Source organism: Rhineura floridana, chromosome 2 (genome assembly GCF_030035675.1).
Source record: "Rhineura floridana isolate rRhiFlo1 chromosome 2, rRhiFlo1.hap2, whole genome shotgun sequence".
Taxonomy (NCBI): domain Eukaryota; kingdom Metazoa; phylum Chordata; class Lepidosauria; order Squamata; family Rhineuridae; genus Rhineura; species Rhineura floridana.
Window position 1 is genome coordinate 82,706,464 of NC_084481.1, and position 17,342 is coordinate 82,723,805.

General features: G+C 40.0%; 1 protein-coding gene across 6 annotated transcripts in view; it reads left to right on the forward strand.

Moving 5' to 3' along the window:
• IQCB1 (IQ motif containing B1) overlaps positions 1-17,342 on the forward strand; it is a 33,513-nt gene that overhangs the window by 8,811 nt on the left and 7,360 nt on the right. For all 6 annotated transcript variants that reach the window (XM_061609124.1, XM_061609125.1, XM_061609120.1 and 3 more), the window contains 7 exons: positions 2,552-2,645; positions 2,822-2,921; positions 4,169-4,341; positions 6,649-6,758; positions 8,004-8,113; positions 15,248-15,390; positions 16,481-16,629. In XM_061609124.1, the coding sequence (XP_061465108.1) occupies positions 2,552-2,645; positions 2,822-2,921; positions 4,169-4,341; positions 6,649-6,758; positions 8,004-8,113; positions 15,248-15,390; positions 16,481-16,629 (879 nt within the window). The remainder of the gene's footprint in view (positions 1-2,551; positions 2,646-2,821; positions 2,922-4,168; positions 4,342-6,648; positions 6,759-8,003; positions 8,114-15,247; positions 15,391-16,480; positions 16,630-17,342) is intronic.

Genomic DNA, 17,342 nt, shown 5'->3' on the forward strand with positions numbered 1-17,342 from the left:
ATTTGGACAGATTCAGTCTCAGTAGCTTGTAGCAATTCTATTGGTATGCCATCTATTCTCGGTGATTTGTTTCTTCCAAGTATTTGAAGAGCAGTTTTCACCTCACATTCTAAAATTGCTGGTTCTTCATCATACAGTTCCTCCATGAATGAATCTGTCATCCATGCATCTCTTTTATAGAGTTCTTCAGTGTATTGCTTCCATCTTCCTTTTATTTCATCTCGGTCAGTCAGTGTGTTCCCCTGTTGGTTATTCAAAATTCCTACTCTTGGTTTAAACGTCCCTTTAATTTCTCTAATATTTTGGAATAGGGCTCTGTTCTACCTTTTTTCTTGTCCTGTTCTATTTCTATACAATAACTATTGTAATAGTTTTGTCCCTACATACTATTTGCGGTATTGTTGCATTTAGAGTTCTGACCATGTTCCTCTCTCCATTTGCGTTTGCTTTCCTTCTCTCTTTAATTGTTTTAAGAGTTTCTTCAGTCATACATTGAGAACTTTCTCTCTTTTTAACTAGAGGTATTGGGGTTTTTTGCATTCTTCCCTGATAATGTCTCTGACTTCACTCCATAGTTCTTCTGGTTCTCTGTCAACTAAGTTTAAAGCCTCAAATCTGTTCCTTATTTGGTCTTTATATTCTTCTGGGATGTTACTTAAATTGTATTTTGGCATTATGATTGCTTTGTTCTTCTTTAGTTTTACTTTGATTACAATATTACCAGTTTATGATCTGTATTGCAGTCTGCTCCTGTTGTTGTTTTCGCAGAAAGTATGAAACGTCATCTTCTGCTACCAATTATATAATCAATTTGATACCTATATTGACCATTTGGAGATATGCACATGTATAGTTGTCTTTTTGGTTGCTCAAAAAATGTGTTTGGAAGAAATAAATTATTAGCTTCACAGAATTCAATAAGTCTTTCTCCTGCTTCATTTCTATCTCCTAAGCCCCATTTCCCCACTATTTCTAGTTCTTCTGTGTTCCTTACTTTTGCATTCCAGTCCCCCATGATTATCAAAACATCTTGTTTTGATGTGTGATCAATTTCTTCCTGTACTTCTGTGTAAAATCTCTCCAGTTCCTCTTCTTCTATGTTTGCCATTGGAGCATAGACTTGGATTAATGTTATGTTAATAGGTTTCCTGTTTAATCTCATTGATATAACTTGCTCAGACCTTGCATTATAGCTCCTAATTGCTTTTGCTACATCACTTCTCACTATTAAAGCAACCCCGTTTCTTCTTAATTTTTCATTGCTGCATAAAATATTTTGCAGTTACCTGTTTGAAAATGTCCCATTCCCGTCCATTTTAATTCAGTCACACCAAGTATTATAATGATGCGTTCCATTTGTTGCTTGACAATTTCTAATTTTCCCTGGTTCATGCTTCTCGCATTCCATGTTCCTATTGTGTATGTCGTAGAACTCCTGACTCTCCTTTTCCATCTGTGCGCATCAGCCTCTGGGCTTCTTTTCAGCTTTGATCCAGCTGCATTATTAGTCACAGCACTACTCATACTTGTCCATTGTTATTCCCCAGTAGCTCAAGTGCCATGTGACTTGGGGTCTCATCTTCCAGCACTATCTCACGTTGGATTTTGGATACTCTGTTCATAGGGTTTTCATGGTAAGAGGTATTCAAAGGTGGTTTACCGTTGCCTTCCTCTGAGTCTGGATGCATCTTAGGCTGGTGTCTCAGCTTTGACCATTCCACCTTGGGTGACCCTGCTAGGAGTCTAGCCTCTTGGTCTAGACTCCTGACGGCATTGCTCTCAACTTCTTTAACACTCTCAAACCCTCTCACCGCGTTAATGTGTGCATCCTAGAGGAGGATTATTGAATACTGATGTCAAATATAGTTTTCCAAATTTTTGTACGCTGAACAATATGTTTTACAATTTCCAAAAGAGAATGAGGAGACTTGTTAGACTAATTTTGTATGGATCAATTGGGGTTTCCTAAAGTGTGTGCCTATGACAAGATAAACAAATATACTTGTCTAGTTCTTGGCATACATCATCAACAAAGGCAACCAAAGCTGTCTCCGTCCCATAACTGTCCTTGAAATTGGATAGAAATGAATTTAGATAACTTGCATAATCAAGCCTTTTTATACAAGTGTTCTTCAGCATGAAGTAAAAATGATGTCAGTAAACTCAGAAATCCAGCTTTGATTTTTATTTGTGATCCAGCCAGGGAACGCACACATCCCTGGTGATGTGCAGTAATTGGCTGCAGAGGTGGTCTAAATAGTATCCGCTGTTGCAGTTGCGGAGTCTGAGAGAGAGGGGAAGTGTGTTAGTGGGATAAATCATCTGAGACTTTCCTTTAACTGAAAGGAAAGTGTTAACTTGGGCCACATCCTTATGCTGGTATAATATTGTGCCAGGGTGGTGGTTGTTCCTCCGTTGCACTGGCGTAGTGGTATTCTCCACTGTCTTTAAGGGGGTTTCAGAACTAACTATCCTGCTCAGCAGGTATACCATGAAGATAAAAGTATATGGCTTGGGGATTATAATCTTAATTTTTGCTTTTTTATGGAAGGAAGAAGAGAGAAATGAATTTTTACACTGTTTCAAAACAGTAATTGATGCCATCTGCTGGCTGTGTGGTGGATATATTCAGCTAACAGGAAATGGTAAGGAAGAAAGGTCTGGAAGTTTATCGGTGTAGCTGAAACGTATAGTGGTTTCTGATATATTTTCCCTTTTTGTGATCTGCTTTTAGATACCTGTTGTGTTTTCACTTGGTAAAACTACACATTCATGGATATTGCTTCACCGCTTGAATTTTACTTCCTATTTTTCACCCTAGTGCTTCAGAAAGGACATTTCCAGAGACTGATGATGACTGATGATGTTGAAACTTCAACGCTGATGATGTCAGTGTTGCAGAATATTTTAAGGACCAATAGGTAAATAATATATCTTATTTTAAGCATCTCTCTTAATGTATCTTAGAAGAAGTTTGTCTTGCAATGCTAATCACTTCTCTAAAATAATTAATTTCAGCTCTGAATTTATTTACATGAGCAAGGAGTACTGCCAAGAGAAGAGGGTAAAAAGCACAGAAAAAGCTTCTGTGGAATCAGAGATGCTTTCCTAACAACTATTTTAGCTCAGGATAAGTGACCCAGTAGATAATATCAGATCTGATAGATAATTCATACACAGCATCTTGGGATCTGAAAGCAAAGATCTTTTGGTTGGTTAATCGTGTGCCATTTCTCTTTGATGGTAGAGAGTTCTCACATAATCTTCAAGGTTATGCTTTTGTTATGGGAGTTTTCTTGCTTATTCAAGGCAGTCACTCTGTTATTCCCCCAAACTAGCATGAAATATTGCTGCATGGAATGTGGATGTGTGCCAAGGTCCTCTACTGTTTGTTTTTTTGTAATATATTAGTGACAAGCAGAGCTTGGAAAAGTTACTTTTTTTGAACTACAACTCCCATCAGCCCCACCCAGCACGGCCACTGGATTGGGCTGATGGGAGATGTAGTTCAAAAAAGTAACTTTTCCAAGCTCTGGTGACAAGTGACAAAACCCTTCCATTCCATTCACCACTGCGCACAGTACCCAACCTCCTCCTATGACAGTAACATTTTTCAACTTAAGAAGATACACCCCATGGATTCATAAACTTTGGGAAGTCCACACCAAGTGGCTATGATTCAAAATTTAGAAGGAATGCTTTAGGACTCATTGCCTTAAGAGGCAAGTGACTTTTAATACTGTCTAACTAACAGCCACATCCTCTTGTATTTCTGGAAGGCCTTCTATCAGTTTAGCGTGTGTTTATTGTAGCTTATATCCTGCCCTTCTTGTACAGAGAATGTCTGAGTGGTCCATTCAGAGCAGTTCACAACAATTAAAAATATGATGGTTTATAACCTTCATACAATGAAAACCAGGGCAACTAGAATCAATCCAAGCAAACTTCTTGTATGTATTCCATTTACCTGATGACTGGTCAATACTATTAAGATAAATCCCTTTCGCAACCTTTATGAAATAGTTATGCAGCATTACAGTTAGATATTAAAGTTACTAAAGGGTTTGGTGCAATATGGGGTAGCTACCATAAACATCCTCTCCATGCCCTGCCCCAGGCCCCACTGGGTAGACTCCAATATCATTCCATCTCTTTCTTGTTATGTCAGTGCTGTGTTACTTCAGGTTGATGAAAAGACGCTGCACTGCATTTTAGATGAACTTATTTACAAGCTTTCATCTTCTGTCAATCCTGTCATTGGAGATGCAGCTATAAAGCTGCTACTGTTGATCACAGAATCTGATGCCCAGCTTGTGACAACATTGGCTACGCGCTACAAAGGTTTGTTTTTGTTGCTCAGACTTGGGAAGAATTGAATAATATTGCCACTGATCAGCCCTTTATGAAAAATGCTACCATTCAGTAACAAGTTTTACTGTAATAAAAAAGCAAAGGTATACTTTGTACAGTCTAGAACTTGGATATCAATTCTGAAAGGTGTTAAATGTGTAAAATTCCATACATGGATGTCAGTGGGGCTTACTCACAGGTGTGTGTGTGTGTGTGCGTGCGTGCGCACACACACATATATATATAGGATCTAAGTCCTACTGGTTGGATCCATACTTGAATGGGATCTCGGTTCAATTGACATAATCTGGATCAAACACGTCTTTAAAAAATAATTGTATCTGATGTTTTGCTACTTCTACTGCACAGGGAAGACAATAGGATCATTTATGCATAATGCTAAACCATAGTTTGCCATTATATGCATGAGCTGCTGCAAGCCCGAGTAAAATCTTGAATTCAGCTGTGCTCCCCTTTCCCTCCTTCCATGTGGCTGGCAGAAGAAATAATAATAATGCTTTAGCCAATTATTCTGTTATTAAAATGGGAACCAGGAATCATGGTTTAAAATAAACTCTAGATTGTTAAACAAGTCAGCTTCATAACTCATGGTTTGAAGTCAGCTTGTTTGAAGAATTTATTTTAACTCCCAATTTGTGATTCACGCATAATGGCAGTCTGATCCATGGCTAAAGTGAAAACTGAATCCAGGTTCATTCCTTCTCTCACCTATTTGGGGGTGGGTGGGAGGATCAAGTCTGGTGCTCATACATAGCATTAAGCCAGTGATGAGGAACCTGGAGGCCAACAGCTGGATAGCCACAACTCCCATCATTCCTGACCATTGACCATATTGGCTGGAGTGGATGGGAATTGGAATCCAACAACATCTGGAAGGCCTCAGGCTCCCCATCCCTGTACTAAATTATGGTTTAATGTTACATGTGAACACAGTGTCATTTATAAAGTTGAGCCAATCTGACATTGATTAGCCAAGCTATAACCCAAAGAAACCAACAAGCAACAAAACTAAGTTTTTCTTCTGCATTGCCATTAGATTTGAGCTAGTATGCCTGGGCTCCTCCAAATTACTACAGGTTTAAATGAATTCCAGGTGACTTTTGTGACATCTATGACATGTTTATGTCTTGGTAAACATAGTGAACCTGTTCCAAATTTTACTGAAGTGAATGTCCATGTCGAGCCATGCAGCCACAGTTTTTCAATGCAAAATCTTTCATTCAACACAATTGCCTTAGAAGGTTCTATATTCAATCAAAACAACATAGTTGAGATTTCATTATATCTGAAATTGATGTTTTCCTGCATGGTACTAACTGCATTGAGTATTGTACTATTTTTTTTTTAAATGACTGATAGGCTCTACAAATGTGTAGCAATATTAGGACCATTTAGACATTTTCTTTTATAATATGCTGCGATGTTCCATACTTGCAAATGTTTTCATGCTGATATGATATGTTTATGGGAAGTGGGTTATATTAGAGTATTTAAAGTAAGTGGTGAGTGTTGGGAGGGGGGAATGAGTGAGTAGAATGTTGGAGTGTACTGGATTGTGATTGTCTGAGTGATTGAGAGTGAGAAGTTAATTTTTGTGCGATTGTTTTGACAGTTTGGAGGGTTGGAGAAGCTTGGGTTTTTAGTGTAAGAGACCATGGGGTTAGCATTGTTAATATTTTTGGATTAGTTGGTGAGAGGGTGGAGCTAGTGTGGGAATATGAGGACGTTTTAAAATATTTTTAGTGCTTTTGTTTGCCTCCCTGGGCTCCTGGGAGGAAGGGCGGGATATAAATCAAATAAATATAAATAAATAAATGTTGGAGAGGTATGCCAGGTCAGACGGACTATTAAAGTGTTTAAAGAACATACAGTAACTTAAATTTAAAACCTTGAGGCAATTTATGAAACCATATGCTTATGAACAACAAGTAAACTGGTTTGGGTGCGACACATGCCTATTTACCTTTTATGTGTACATTAAAAATATTTCATACCATTGGGGCAAATAGTATGTAAAGGGCTGTGGGTAGTTCCAGTTTTCCAGCTGGAGAAAAATCTGGCTTTGCCACCACTTTTCATGTTAAGAGAGACCCTTAGTTGTATCGACTCTTCATTTGTGTTTTGGCCCTTGCCACTCATGTTTTTAGTGAAGAAAATTCAGATTGCTGACTCTTCTATGTGCAGCTGTAATTTATTGTCCAATGTCTGTTGGATGAGCAAGCTAACAGTGCTTCTTAAAAAGCAACATATTCATCTTGGTGTGTTTCACTGATTAAGGACTACAACATCTTCTAAGCAAGCAATGGGCTGGCAAAGGATTTGACAGGAACCTCAATCAGTGTTTGGACTTGCTGTACTCAGAAAACTACAAGGCTGGCAAAACACAGGTGTGCTAAAAAATTTACTGAATTCTGTATATGATGAAAGTAGCTTTTACTAAAATCTCATTAATATGTTCCTGTACCTTTCAGTTTCCAACCAGCACTTATTCACTAACTATTATAGGTCCAATAAATCAATTAGCACAAAAACACCTCAAATATTTATTTTTGTTGTCATTAAAAAAAAGTCTTGTCTCATGTTTTGGCCACCGTGGTTTCCAAATTAAACATAAAAATACATTATGTCAATTAAGTCACAGAAGCAGCATGAAAGGGCATAAAACAACTAGGTTTGTTGAAAAATACACCACCATGAGAGTAAGCTTAAAATAGATTAAAAACACAGTGGAATAAGAGTCTTTGCTGCCTTTCTAAAACTTGAGAGAGACAGGGAGCCAACCCAACTCTTTCAGGAGTTTCCCAATCTAGGTTCCAACACTGACAGGGTCCACTTTTGTGCCCCCAACCAGTACACCTGTGAAGGTGGTAGAAGGTGAAATAGATGTTGAACCCAGTGCACAAATAGGTTCATGCAAGAGGAGACAGTCTTCCAGATAACCTGGTCCAAGCTGTTTAGATCTTTATAGGTAATAACCAGCATTTTGAGTTGTGCTCCGATATTAATTTGAAGCCATTCCAAATGGACAGGAGCTGGTATAATAAGTTCTGAGAAGCAAACAATAGAAACTGCTTTGGCTGCTGCATTTTGTACCTGTTCATTTCTGAACACTCTTCAAGGGCAGCCCCACATAGAGTGTCCTGTAGTAGTCAATCTGGATATGACTAGGGCATGAGTGACACTGGCCAGATCTACATGAACCAGGAAAGGTGCAACTGGCACACAAACCAAACCTAAGCAAAGGGATCTTTTCTCAATTCATCAGTGAATGTAAAGGTACAGGGGTATCTCCAGGTTACAACTTGGCAACTCTGAAAACAGGAAATGAACAAGTGTTAGAGTAGGAGATAACAGCTTTTTCAAAGGGCTTAAGGCAAGGCATTGGAAAAGGAGTTCTTGGTTTCATTTAGACCATGTCAAGTTGAAATCCATTATTACCTGGAAACAGACAGATCAGTTCAGACTTATGTAGGAATTGTTCTTGCAAATATAGCTGGACATTCACCCTCCACCCTGCGGAATAGTTCAAACTGAGATGGAGCAGTAGGGAGACGCAAAGCATTAAAGCTTCTTAATATTGTCACTGTGCCCAATGGGGAAATGAGTGTAATCTTCTGACTTGTTTGTTACAGAGACTACATGAAGCAGCTTGTTTAATCCAGGCGATATGGAGAGGATTTCAAACTCGAAAAAGATTAAAGCATCTTCCAAAAGCTGTAACTATCTTGCAGAGAAATTTCAGGTAAAAACAAGACCTTTGCTTTATTAAAAACCTCTGTGCGTGAGTGTGAATTTGATGAGTGTGTGAGAGAGAGACACTAACATTGGGAAGGAATTGATTTTGTTTGCTTTGCAGAAGTAGCCATATTGGTCTGCTGTGTCAAAGACCCCAGGTCCAGCTCCCTCACTCCTGGGCAATTGTCCCCGGGCAGGCAGTCCCTGTGCCTCTCCTTACCAGGCGTGAGTTACACCCAACACCAACCCTCTAAGGTAGGTTAGTACAATGAACTGTCAGAGATTCCTAAGAGCTAGAGCAAATGTTACACTCACAGCTCTGAGCCTCCAGCCAAACCCCATGTCAGTAGCTTTGTGGTCAAGGTACTGGCTTCAGAGCCACAATCCCAAGTAACACACACCAATTAATATGAAGTAGTTTATTAAATATATTAAAAGTGCATATAAAAGAGCAGCATACAAATTTCTTTAAACCCAAACACCCTTAAGCAGAGCTAGGTATAGTCAATATCCATACAAAATACAGTGAGAGGTTCACACAGACATAATATAACAGCACTTACCTAACCTCAGCAAAATATTCACAACAAGAAAGTATAAGAGCTAGTCCCCCCCCCTTGGCTCAGTATACCACTGGACATCACATAGGTAAGTCAGGAGGATGTACTGGGACCAACTGAAGAGTAACCCCTTTTTTATGGGGATTTGCCTGGCAACAGCAAGAGGGCCAATTAGCCAATCATGATACCTCTTGATGATGGAATAGCCTAGAAAGTTCACAGCAAGAGAAGGGATACTAATTTACAGCAACTCAGGCCTCTTGACCTTGGTACCAGGCAGTGTAGATAAGGTTCAGCTGCCTCCCTGTTAGACTAACAAGCTGCAGCTGGATGGTATGAGATGCCCTAATTTTCCCCAGCTCTGATAATGCCAGGAACCTATGCAAAATATTCCCCACAATTCTTCCTGGTCAAGCCATCTTACTTTGGCCAACTTTAGCTGTTCTTGATATGTTGTACTTTAAAAAACAAAAAACCTCTGTATACTTATTTGAGAATAAGCCCACCAAATCCAGTGGGGCTCACATCTGAGTAAACCGCAGTGGGCTTGGGAATTCTGATTTGAGGTAAAGGTAAAGGTGTCCCCGCACTTGTAGTACAAGTCGTTTCCGACATCTTGCGACATTTACCAGGCAGACTGTATATATAGGGTGGGATTGCCAGGTCCGTCCCCGGCCTTTCTTTACCCCCCAGCATATGCCAGGTACTCATTTTACCGACCGCGGATGGATGGAAGGCTGAGTGGACCTTGACCCCTTTTACCGGAGATTTGACTTCCTCCTTTCGTTGGAATCGAACTCCGGTCGTGAGCAGAGCTTCGGCTGCGTTACCGCCACTTACCACTCTGCACCACGGAGGATCTTTCTGATTTGAGGTAGCTACGGTGAAAATTGAAGCAGAGTGCCCTTTATTCTGGATTAGTTAATCTAGAACCTTTTTGTCTCTGGCTCCTCCCATAATTGGTTTTGGCTCCACCCACCACTGGTGTGCAGCACTCAACAGGAAAGTTGCCCACCCCTGCTGGAACATGATACACTCTGGAGATTTGGGGGGGGAGAAATAACCGACACTGGAATTCTCATTAACACAGGAGCAGCAAATTGCCAGTACGTGTACCTGATCCAGCCCTCCAAGCCTTTTTAAAAAGTCTGCTAGCCTCTGACCCAATTTGATGGTGGTGTTGAGGACCACATTGGAGTGCTCAGAATACAGGATGAAGTGTTCTGGTTTGCTGCAGTTCAGTCAGGAAACACCATAGCACTCTTTCCTGTTTCCTTAGTGCCTGGATATGCTTCTGTGCCGCTAATGGCGTCAGTGTCTTGATATACATTAGGGTAACTGGGGGCGGAGAAGTGGGGCTGGGTGAGAGCGAGAGCTAAAGCTCCTCTTCTTCCTGTCTCCTCATCCTTCCTCCCATTCCTTTCTCTTTCAGAAAAAAAAGGTGGGATGGGGGAGCTGAGAGGGTATCTCTTGGTGGAGCTCTCTCTTCTGGCAGCCCTAGTACACAGTCCTTAGAAGGGCTGCTATAGGGCAATGTCACTTGGGCCTAATCATGTTGTGCTATTCTCCAGCAATATACTTACAGATCTGTGGAACTTCTCTACCTGTGCTAGAAATGAGGATTTTCAAGTTCAGTCAGAACAGAATTATGTTCCTTTCTATGGCCATCAGCTTTTATTCTCTGTTTCCTTTTATTTATTTATTTATTGTTCCCTTGTACTTTTGTGCATATTTTTTCCCTTTCATAAAATTGTGTGGGGCCAGAAATTTTGCTGTGGGAATCAATTAAGGAACATGCAGACTTCTTGGTGCTACATAGGATTATTGGTGGTAGAACTCCAGAGGGATTTGCAGGCAGAGAATTTTGCACATCTCTCCCAGCCTATAACAAAATGTGTAAAAATGCACAGACATCTCAACAGGCACTTGTTTGAAAAATCCATTAGAGGGCAGACTTCACACACATGGGTTTTCCAGTCTTTGGAGCAATATTCAATTCCAGTCAGAATTGCAGGCTTCTCTGCTAAATGTGCTGCCCCTGATTTCAAATCTGTTTGTGCACATCACTGCATATGTACCTTTCAACTGCTGGGGTACACATTTTCATTAAAATCCATATGGAAAAATACCCTCCCTTCTACATAGTATGAAAGAAGAAGGGTGCTTTTGGTATTCATGTGTCACTAAATGTCTGCTTCCAGTGTGGGGAGGGAGAGGCCCGGTTAGGGAAGGAATCCATGCATGGAAACTGCTTATGTAAATGAATCTCTCTGGATCAGGGGATTAAATCTTCTATTTTCTGTCTGTATGATTTCCATGTCCTTCATGAAGTCATTTTGCCATAAAATGCTTGCTGTCTATCTTAAAAATACCATACACTACGTTTGCTGAGCTAACCTGCGTGGTTTTCTTTTAACCACAATATGCACAAGCTGTGTACTGGTGCACACAGCTTGAGCACTCCTGCTTCTCTTAGTTGGAAGGGAGATAAACCACAACTGGCATACCACTGCATCCGAACCAGTACTCTTGGTATGCAGCTTGGGCCATTAGGGTTGAAATAAACCACACAGCATGGCTTAGTTTTGCATGCAAACATGGCTTGCCCTGCTGTGAAAGCAACAGTGTCTGTATGAACATTTTGGTTCACTTTCTTTACTCGTACATTCTCCATTCTTGCAAGATGAATTAAAGACAACCTTTTGATACTCTAGGTTTAAGTTTTAAAATGTTTGGTAAAATAAATGTTATATCAAGGGCCAATTGGAACCATTATGGAGATGTACAGAATGTAACTACAGCAAACATAATTCTGCAGTAGCAGCTGAAGAGATGTCCAGCATTGTGCTTTTCTGAAGAGAAGAACTCATACCTTGTGTTCTAAAAATTCCTCTGCCCCCCAGAAATGACAGTGAAGTCAAAGTTGCAGGAAGAAACATAGCGTGCAGAACAGCTCTGAACAAACTCCTTGGTTTAATACGAAACCAAGGGCTAGATCCCTGGGGTTTTTTGGATAAGAAATCCCTGTAATATGTTGTGATAAGTCAAATAAAACCCCTCACCACCCTGCCCTTCCCCCTCCACAGAGTAGAAACTGCTAAAATAATTTATTTAAAGTTAAAAATTTCAAAGGCGTAAATTTGTAGAAATTAATCATTATGACTTCAAATATTATTCAAGCTCATTAGACAATTTGAAAACTAATCTGTGCCTGAGGTGGCAGGCTATAACATTTCATAGAACCTCTGAGGACTTTTGTGGAAACCACGTCTACATAGTTTAGGGTATTGTTGTTTATCATGCTTCCCTTAGTGAATGAGACCTGCAACCTGATCATCTGCAAGTTTAATTAAAAGGAAGTCTAACTGAGTTAAATGGGGCTTATTTCCAAATACATCTGCCAACAAAAATGGATGAAATTAAAGTTACTCTTATTTGTTGACTTCTGGAGAGCTGATGCCTTATCCTCCCAAGAGGAAGCATTGTGCAAATTAGGAGAATAAAAAACAGCATAAACTCTGGCAGACATAGTAAGTTGATAAACTAACTAAAATTATTGCTAAAAACATTAAAACAATATGTATCAGAAATAAGAAACCAGCAAGGAAGGCCAATGGATAGCAAAAGCATGAAAGGCTAATGTTGCTTCTTTGGATTGATTTTCACTGATACTAGAGAAATACCTGTGCCCAGGTATTAACTGGGGAGGGCACTTGAAGAACTAAGAGGTGCCATATGAAACTATGGAGCTAATTGACAAATTGCAAATTATTGTCCGGGCAGCATATACCCCAAAACTTTAAAAATATTGTACTTGTCATTAAAATTAGCCTTCTTACTAGAGGTTTGGAAGGTAGCCAATGTAACATTAATATTTTAAAAAAGGATCTTGGGATAGCCTGGAAACTACAAGCATGTTAGCCTAGCATTTATAAATTAGTGGCAAGTATTACTTATTTATTATGCATGTATAAGAGAGAACATTGTTAAGGAAGAATGCACACCTTTTAGAATGGGAAGCCCTACGTCCAGGTGTTGTAGAATTTTTTGAGTGTCAACAATATGTAAATAGAGGTAACTAGGTAGATATATTTTGTCAAAAGCTCTTTGTAAGCCGAAGTCCATCATCAAAGACTTCTGAGTAACTTACAGGGCATGGGATAAGAGGCCAGGTTTTCTTATAGACTGGTAACTAATTAAACAGGAAGCAGTGGTTAAGAGTAAATGGTTAGCTTTCACAATAGAAGAAGTAAGCATTAGGGCAGGGGTGGGGAACTTCCAGCCTGTGAGCCTAATGAGGCCCACCAGGTCTTGGAGATTGGCCCACCAGGCCATTTTGGGCAAATTGCATCCACCTTTCTCACACCTGACTTCATATATGTCTGCATACTTGCATGGTGACAAAAGGGCATGAAATTCAAAAAGTTCAGGCTTCGAGATGTGAAGGAAGAATTGGGAGTACACTTAATGTGCACTTCTGATTATTCCTTTGAATTGTTAGCTTGAATTCAAACTCAGTGCAAAGGAACTTTCTCTGCAGGTGCTTGCTGTAAGTGCTGACAGCAAACCCTGCAGTGATTGGCTGCACTACAGAGTTCCCCATGGGAAACTTTGAAGTGAGGCTTGTTGGGTCATGGTGATGTCAGGTGGACAGACCTGCACCTGTCAAAATGGCCAGTGGGGGAGCTCAGCATAAGCAGTGTTATAGCTAAATTCTCAGATTATACCAAATTATTCATGATGAACTTTGCAGACTGAAACTCGAAAAGGATGCCTCCATATTGGGTGAACAGGTCCCCAAATGGCACATGCATTATAATTATATGGTGGGTCAGATTTTGAATACTGTCTATTGTTGTGATGCCACCTCACAAAAAGGATGCTTATTTCTTTATTTTAAATTATGTATATCCCACTCTTTCTTCTGGAAGGAAATCAGAGCAGTATGTAGTAAAACACTCTAAAATATTAACAATAGAGAACAGTAAAACTCATAAGAGCCCAATTAACTAGGAGAGCAGAAAAGCCTGATTAAGTAAATGTTTTAACTGTTCTCCTAAATGCAAGCAATAAAGGAGCCATACAGATCTCTTGAGGGAGGCATTGGCAGGGGACCACCATGGAAAAGGCCCTGTGGAAGAACTTGGCTTGTGAGCAGGATTATATAAAGAAAAACTCTCCTTTAGATAGGCTGGTCCCAAGCCATTTATTATTTATTTATTTATTTATTTATTATTTCAATTTATATACCGCCCTTAGCAGCATAGCTCTCAGGGCGGTGAACAAACAAGATAAAATACAATATATCATAGTAAAAAAAAAAAAAATGTACAAACAAACAACAGAAAGCACAACAAAAACAAAATACAACACAAATTAAATGACTTTACAAGTTGCTTCTCATTAACAAGGAAGTGAATAGGCAACTAGTGCAGTTGGTACAAAAGAAGGATAACGTGAACCCTATATCCCATCCTTGTAAGAAATCTGTAGCATTCGGAACCAACTGTAGTTTCCAAATGGTCTTCAAAGTCAGCCCTCCGTAGAGCATATTACAATAATCAAAATGAGAGGTGACTAAGGCATGGATTACTGTAACCAGATCAAAATGTTCCAGAAAAGAGACACCAGTCTTAATTGTGCAAAGGAACTCTGGGCTACAGCTGAGACCTGAAAATCCGGATCTGAAGCTGGATGCAAGAGCATCCCCAAACCGCAAGCCTGAGTTTTCAGAGGGAATGAAGTGCCTTCCAACACTGGTTGAACATCCAGACTGAACCCCTTTCATCTGATCAGAAGAACCTCTGCCTTGCCCAGATTCAGTTTTGTTTTCTTAGCCTTTATCCTGTCCTTCAGATACCACCAAAAAGGTTGAGAAAAGAGCAACCAAATGAACAATAAATAGGTTGGATCTTGTTTCCTGTGATGAAATGATATGGTGTTGGGAACTTTTAAGTTTAGAAAAAATGTGACTAAAAGAGGAGGGACATGATAGAGGTTTATAAAAATGAATGGTGTGGGAAAACTGTATTTTTCACCCATATATTCATAAAACTTGTGGTAGCCCAGTAAAATTGATTGGCACTACATCTTATGGAGTTTGATGTGGTAATGGTCACAAGAGAGGATTGGACAAATTCATGGAAGATAGATTTATCAATGCCTGTTAGCCGTAACAGCTATATGGAATCTCTCGAATACCAGTTGCTAGGGGGCCAGGAAGAGAACTGTGGGGAGGGCTGTTGCCTTCATGCCATGTTTCCCAGAAACATTTGACTGTCATTACTGGAAACAGGATGCTGGAATAGATGGATCTTGGTCTGTTCCAACTGAGCTGTACTTTTGTTCTCACTGTAAGACTAAATTTTGAAGGTCATTTCAGTAGTATTATCTGTCATGACTCTCCAGCAGCTTTTGGTCAGCGCTGTAGAGCAACACACTCCAGAATTTCTGACCTGTCGTGTTTGGGCCATGTTAGACCACTAACCAGCCTCGGTGCTCTAAACAGCAGTCAAAACTGTAAACCAGTTTGAATGTGGAAACCTCTGCCTTCAGTCATTACTAAAATGTTGTTGTTGTAGAGCCAAAAGAGAACAGGAGTTGCAAGATTTAAAAAGGCAGAAAGAAGAAGAGGAGCTTCGGCGACAATTGCAACTTCAGAGAAAGAGATCCATGAGGCTGTTTCATGAACGACAACTTGCACTACTGGAGATAGTCCATGCAGGTAGTAGCATGAAGGGATTTTTCTATGCATGGTTATTGTAGTAGTATGATTTTTCCATGCAATAACAAATTTCTAATTTATGTATTTTGTTCAGCTGAAAATTTCTGTCCTTACTGTATTCAGCTACCTTGTTGCATCAGCGCAAGAATTTCCACTTGCACTGTGAGACTTCCTCCCTTCTTCCCCCATGCACACGCCCCACCCTCCCCAAATCTGCTCCAGAGGGCTGGAGGAACCGCTAGAACAGGTTTAGGAGGGCAGGGGAAAGGAGAAGGCGAGAACATCCCATTGCACAAATAGAAATCTTTGCGCTGTTAGAATGTTCCCTTCATACCACATTGGATCCTACCTTTAGTCTTTAATGCGCTAAAGACTTTGTCCTAAAATGGCCAGGTATCTATCAAGGATGTATTGATGGCTTTCTGTTGGGTCCTAAGGGTTTAGTGGGGAGGTAAGTGGTAATGTGTATCTAGAACAAGTTGAGAATGGAAATTAATGTAATTCAGTGCTGTTGTAAATGTGTGGATTGCAGAGTGTATTTGGACATGACTTGGCCTCCGCAATTCTTCCTAAGGTGTGATCCTGAGGAGGCCTTGGGTTTGTGTGCTTCCTTCCGCACTCATTCCCCGTTTTCTTCACTTTTGAAGGTAACAGCCGCACTGGAAGACCCTTGATATCAAAGCCTGGGGCAGGATAATTGTCTACATTCAGTTTTTCTTTGTGCATTTTATTGTATCTGTTTCTTTCAGTGGGTGGCATTTGACTATTCTGGACCCGTGTCACGAATGCAGTTCTACACCTGAACTGCTCATTGAATATGAATAGATTAATTTGCCCAGAGAATCTATACATGATTAATTTCCTCCTGGACTTTGGTGCAGGGTCTCATCAGTGTAGTATTTGGACATGCTGCACCACAAATTGCCATGGTTCCCATAATGCTGTCAAACATATCAGTGTGTTGGTTCAGAAAGAGATCTCCCTATGCTGTTGAAGTGAGTGTTTTGATGTAACCTGGCGTCTCTTGAAAGTCAAGCATGTCACTCGTGAAACTCAAGCATGTCCTGGAACTGTATCCCTTATTTCCTAGGTCAGGTACATAAGCATATACATGAAATGGAGGAGAAGTCAGCCCTAATTATCCAAAAATACTGGAGAGCATTTAGGACAAGGAGAAATTTTCATCAACAGAAGAAATCTCTTCAGCAATATAAGGCAGCTGTCCTCATTCAGAGAGCGGTGAGTGTGCAACCAAGTGCTGCCTTGAGAGCTAATTTACCAAAACAGTATAATTTTTGTTTTTAAATATCCGTAATTCAGAGCTTCAAGTACAGTCTACTTCAAAACGCTGTTCTAAAAACTAAAATTGGACATTGTTAGTTCATTGTTACAGAGGCTTGGCTAGAGATGCGAAGGCCCAGGGGGAAAAAAAGAAGAAAAATTGTGAGGAGGAACAGTTTATTTTTTTCCAGAAAAAATGAAAAACCTGGAACAAAACCAGAAAAATGGGGGGGGGAAATATTTTCCCAGTTCTTTTCCTGGGCCTTCACATCTCTAGGCCTGACTGGCCTTAACCAGAAGCTGGGCATTTAGTGTTGCCGGTCCCCGCTATGGAACACTCTTCCAGCAGAGATTCAGCAGGCATCCTTGCTTTTAACTCTCTTGAAGACGTATGCCAACAGGCCTATCCAGTCGTTTAAAATGTTAAGTAGCTAGTCATTTTAATGATTGTTCTGTACTGCTTTTAAAGGTGTGTTTACATTGCTGTCTACTTCCCTCATGCCTTGTGTAAGGGCAGTGTATAAATATTTTTATATATAAATAAAATAAATTAGTCTTCGGGATCTATATAGAACTGCGAACTGCAAAAAATAAATGAATAAATCTGAATGGCCTTTTTAAAACCATGTTACACGCAGTGGTCAAAGACTTTAATACTGGAGGTGCCAAAT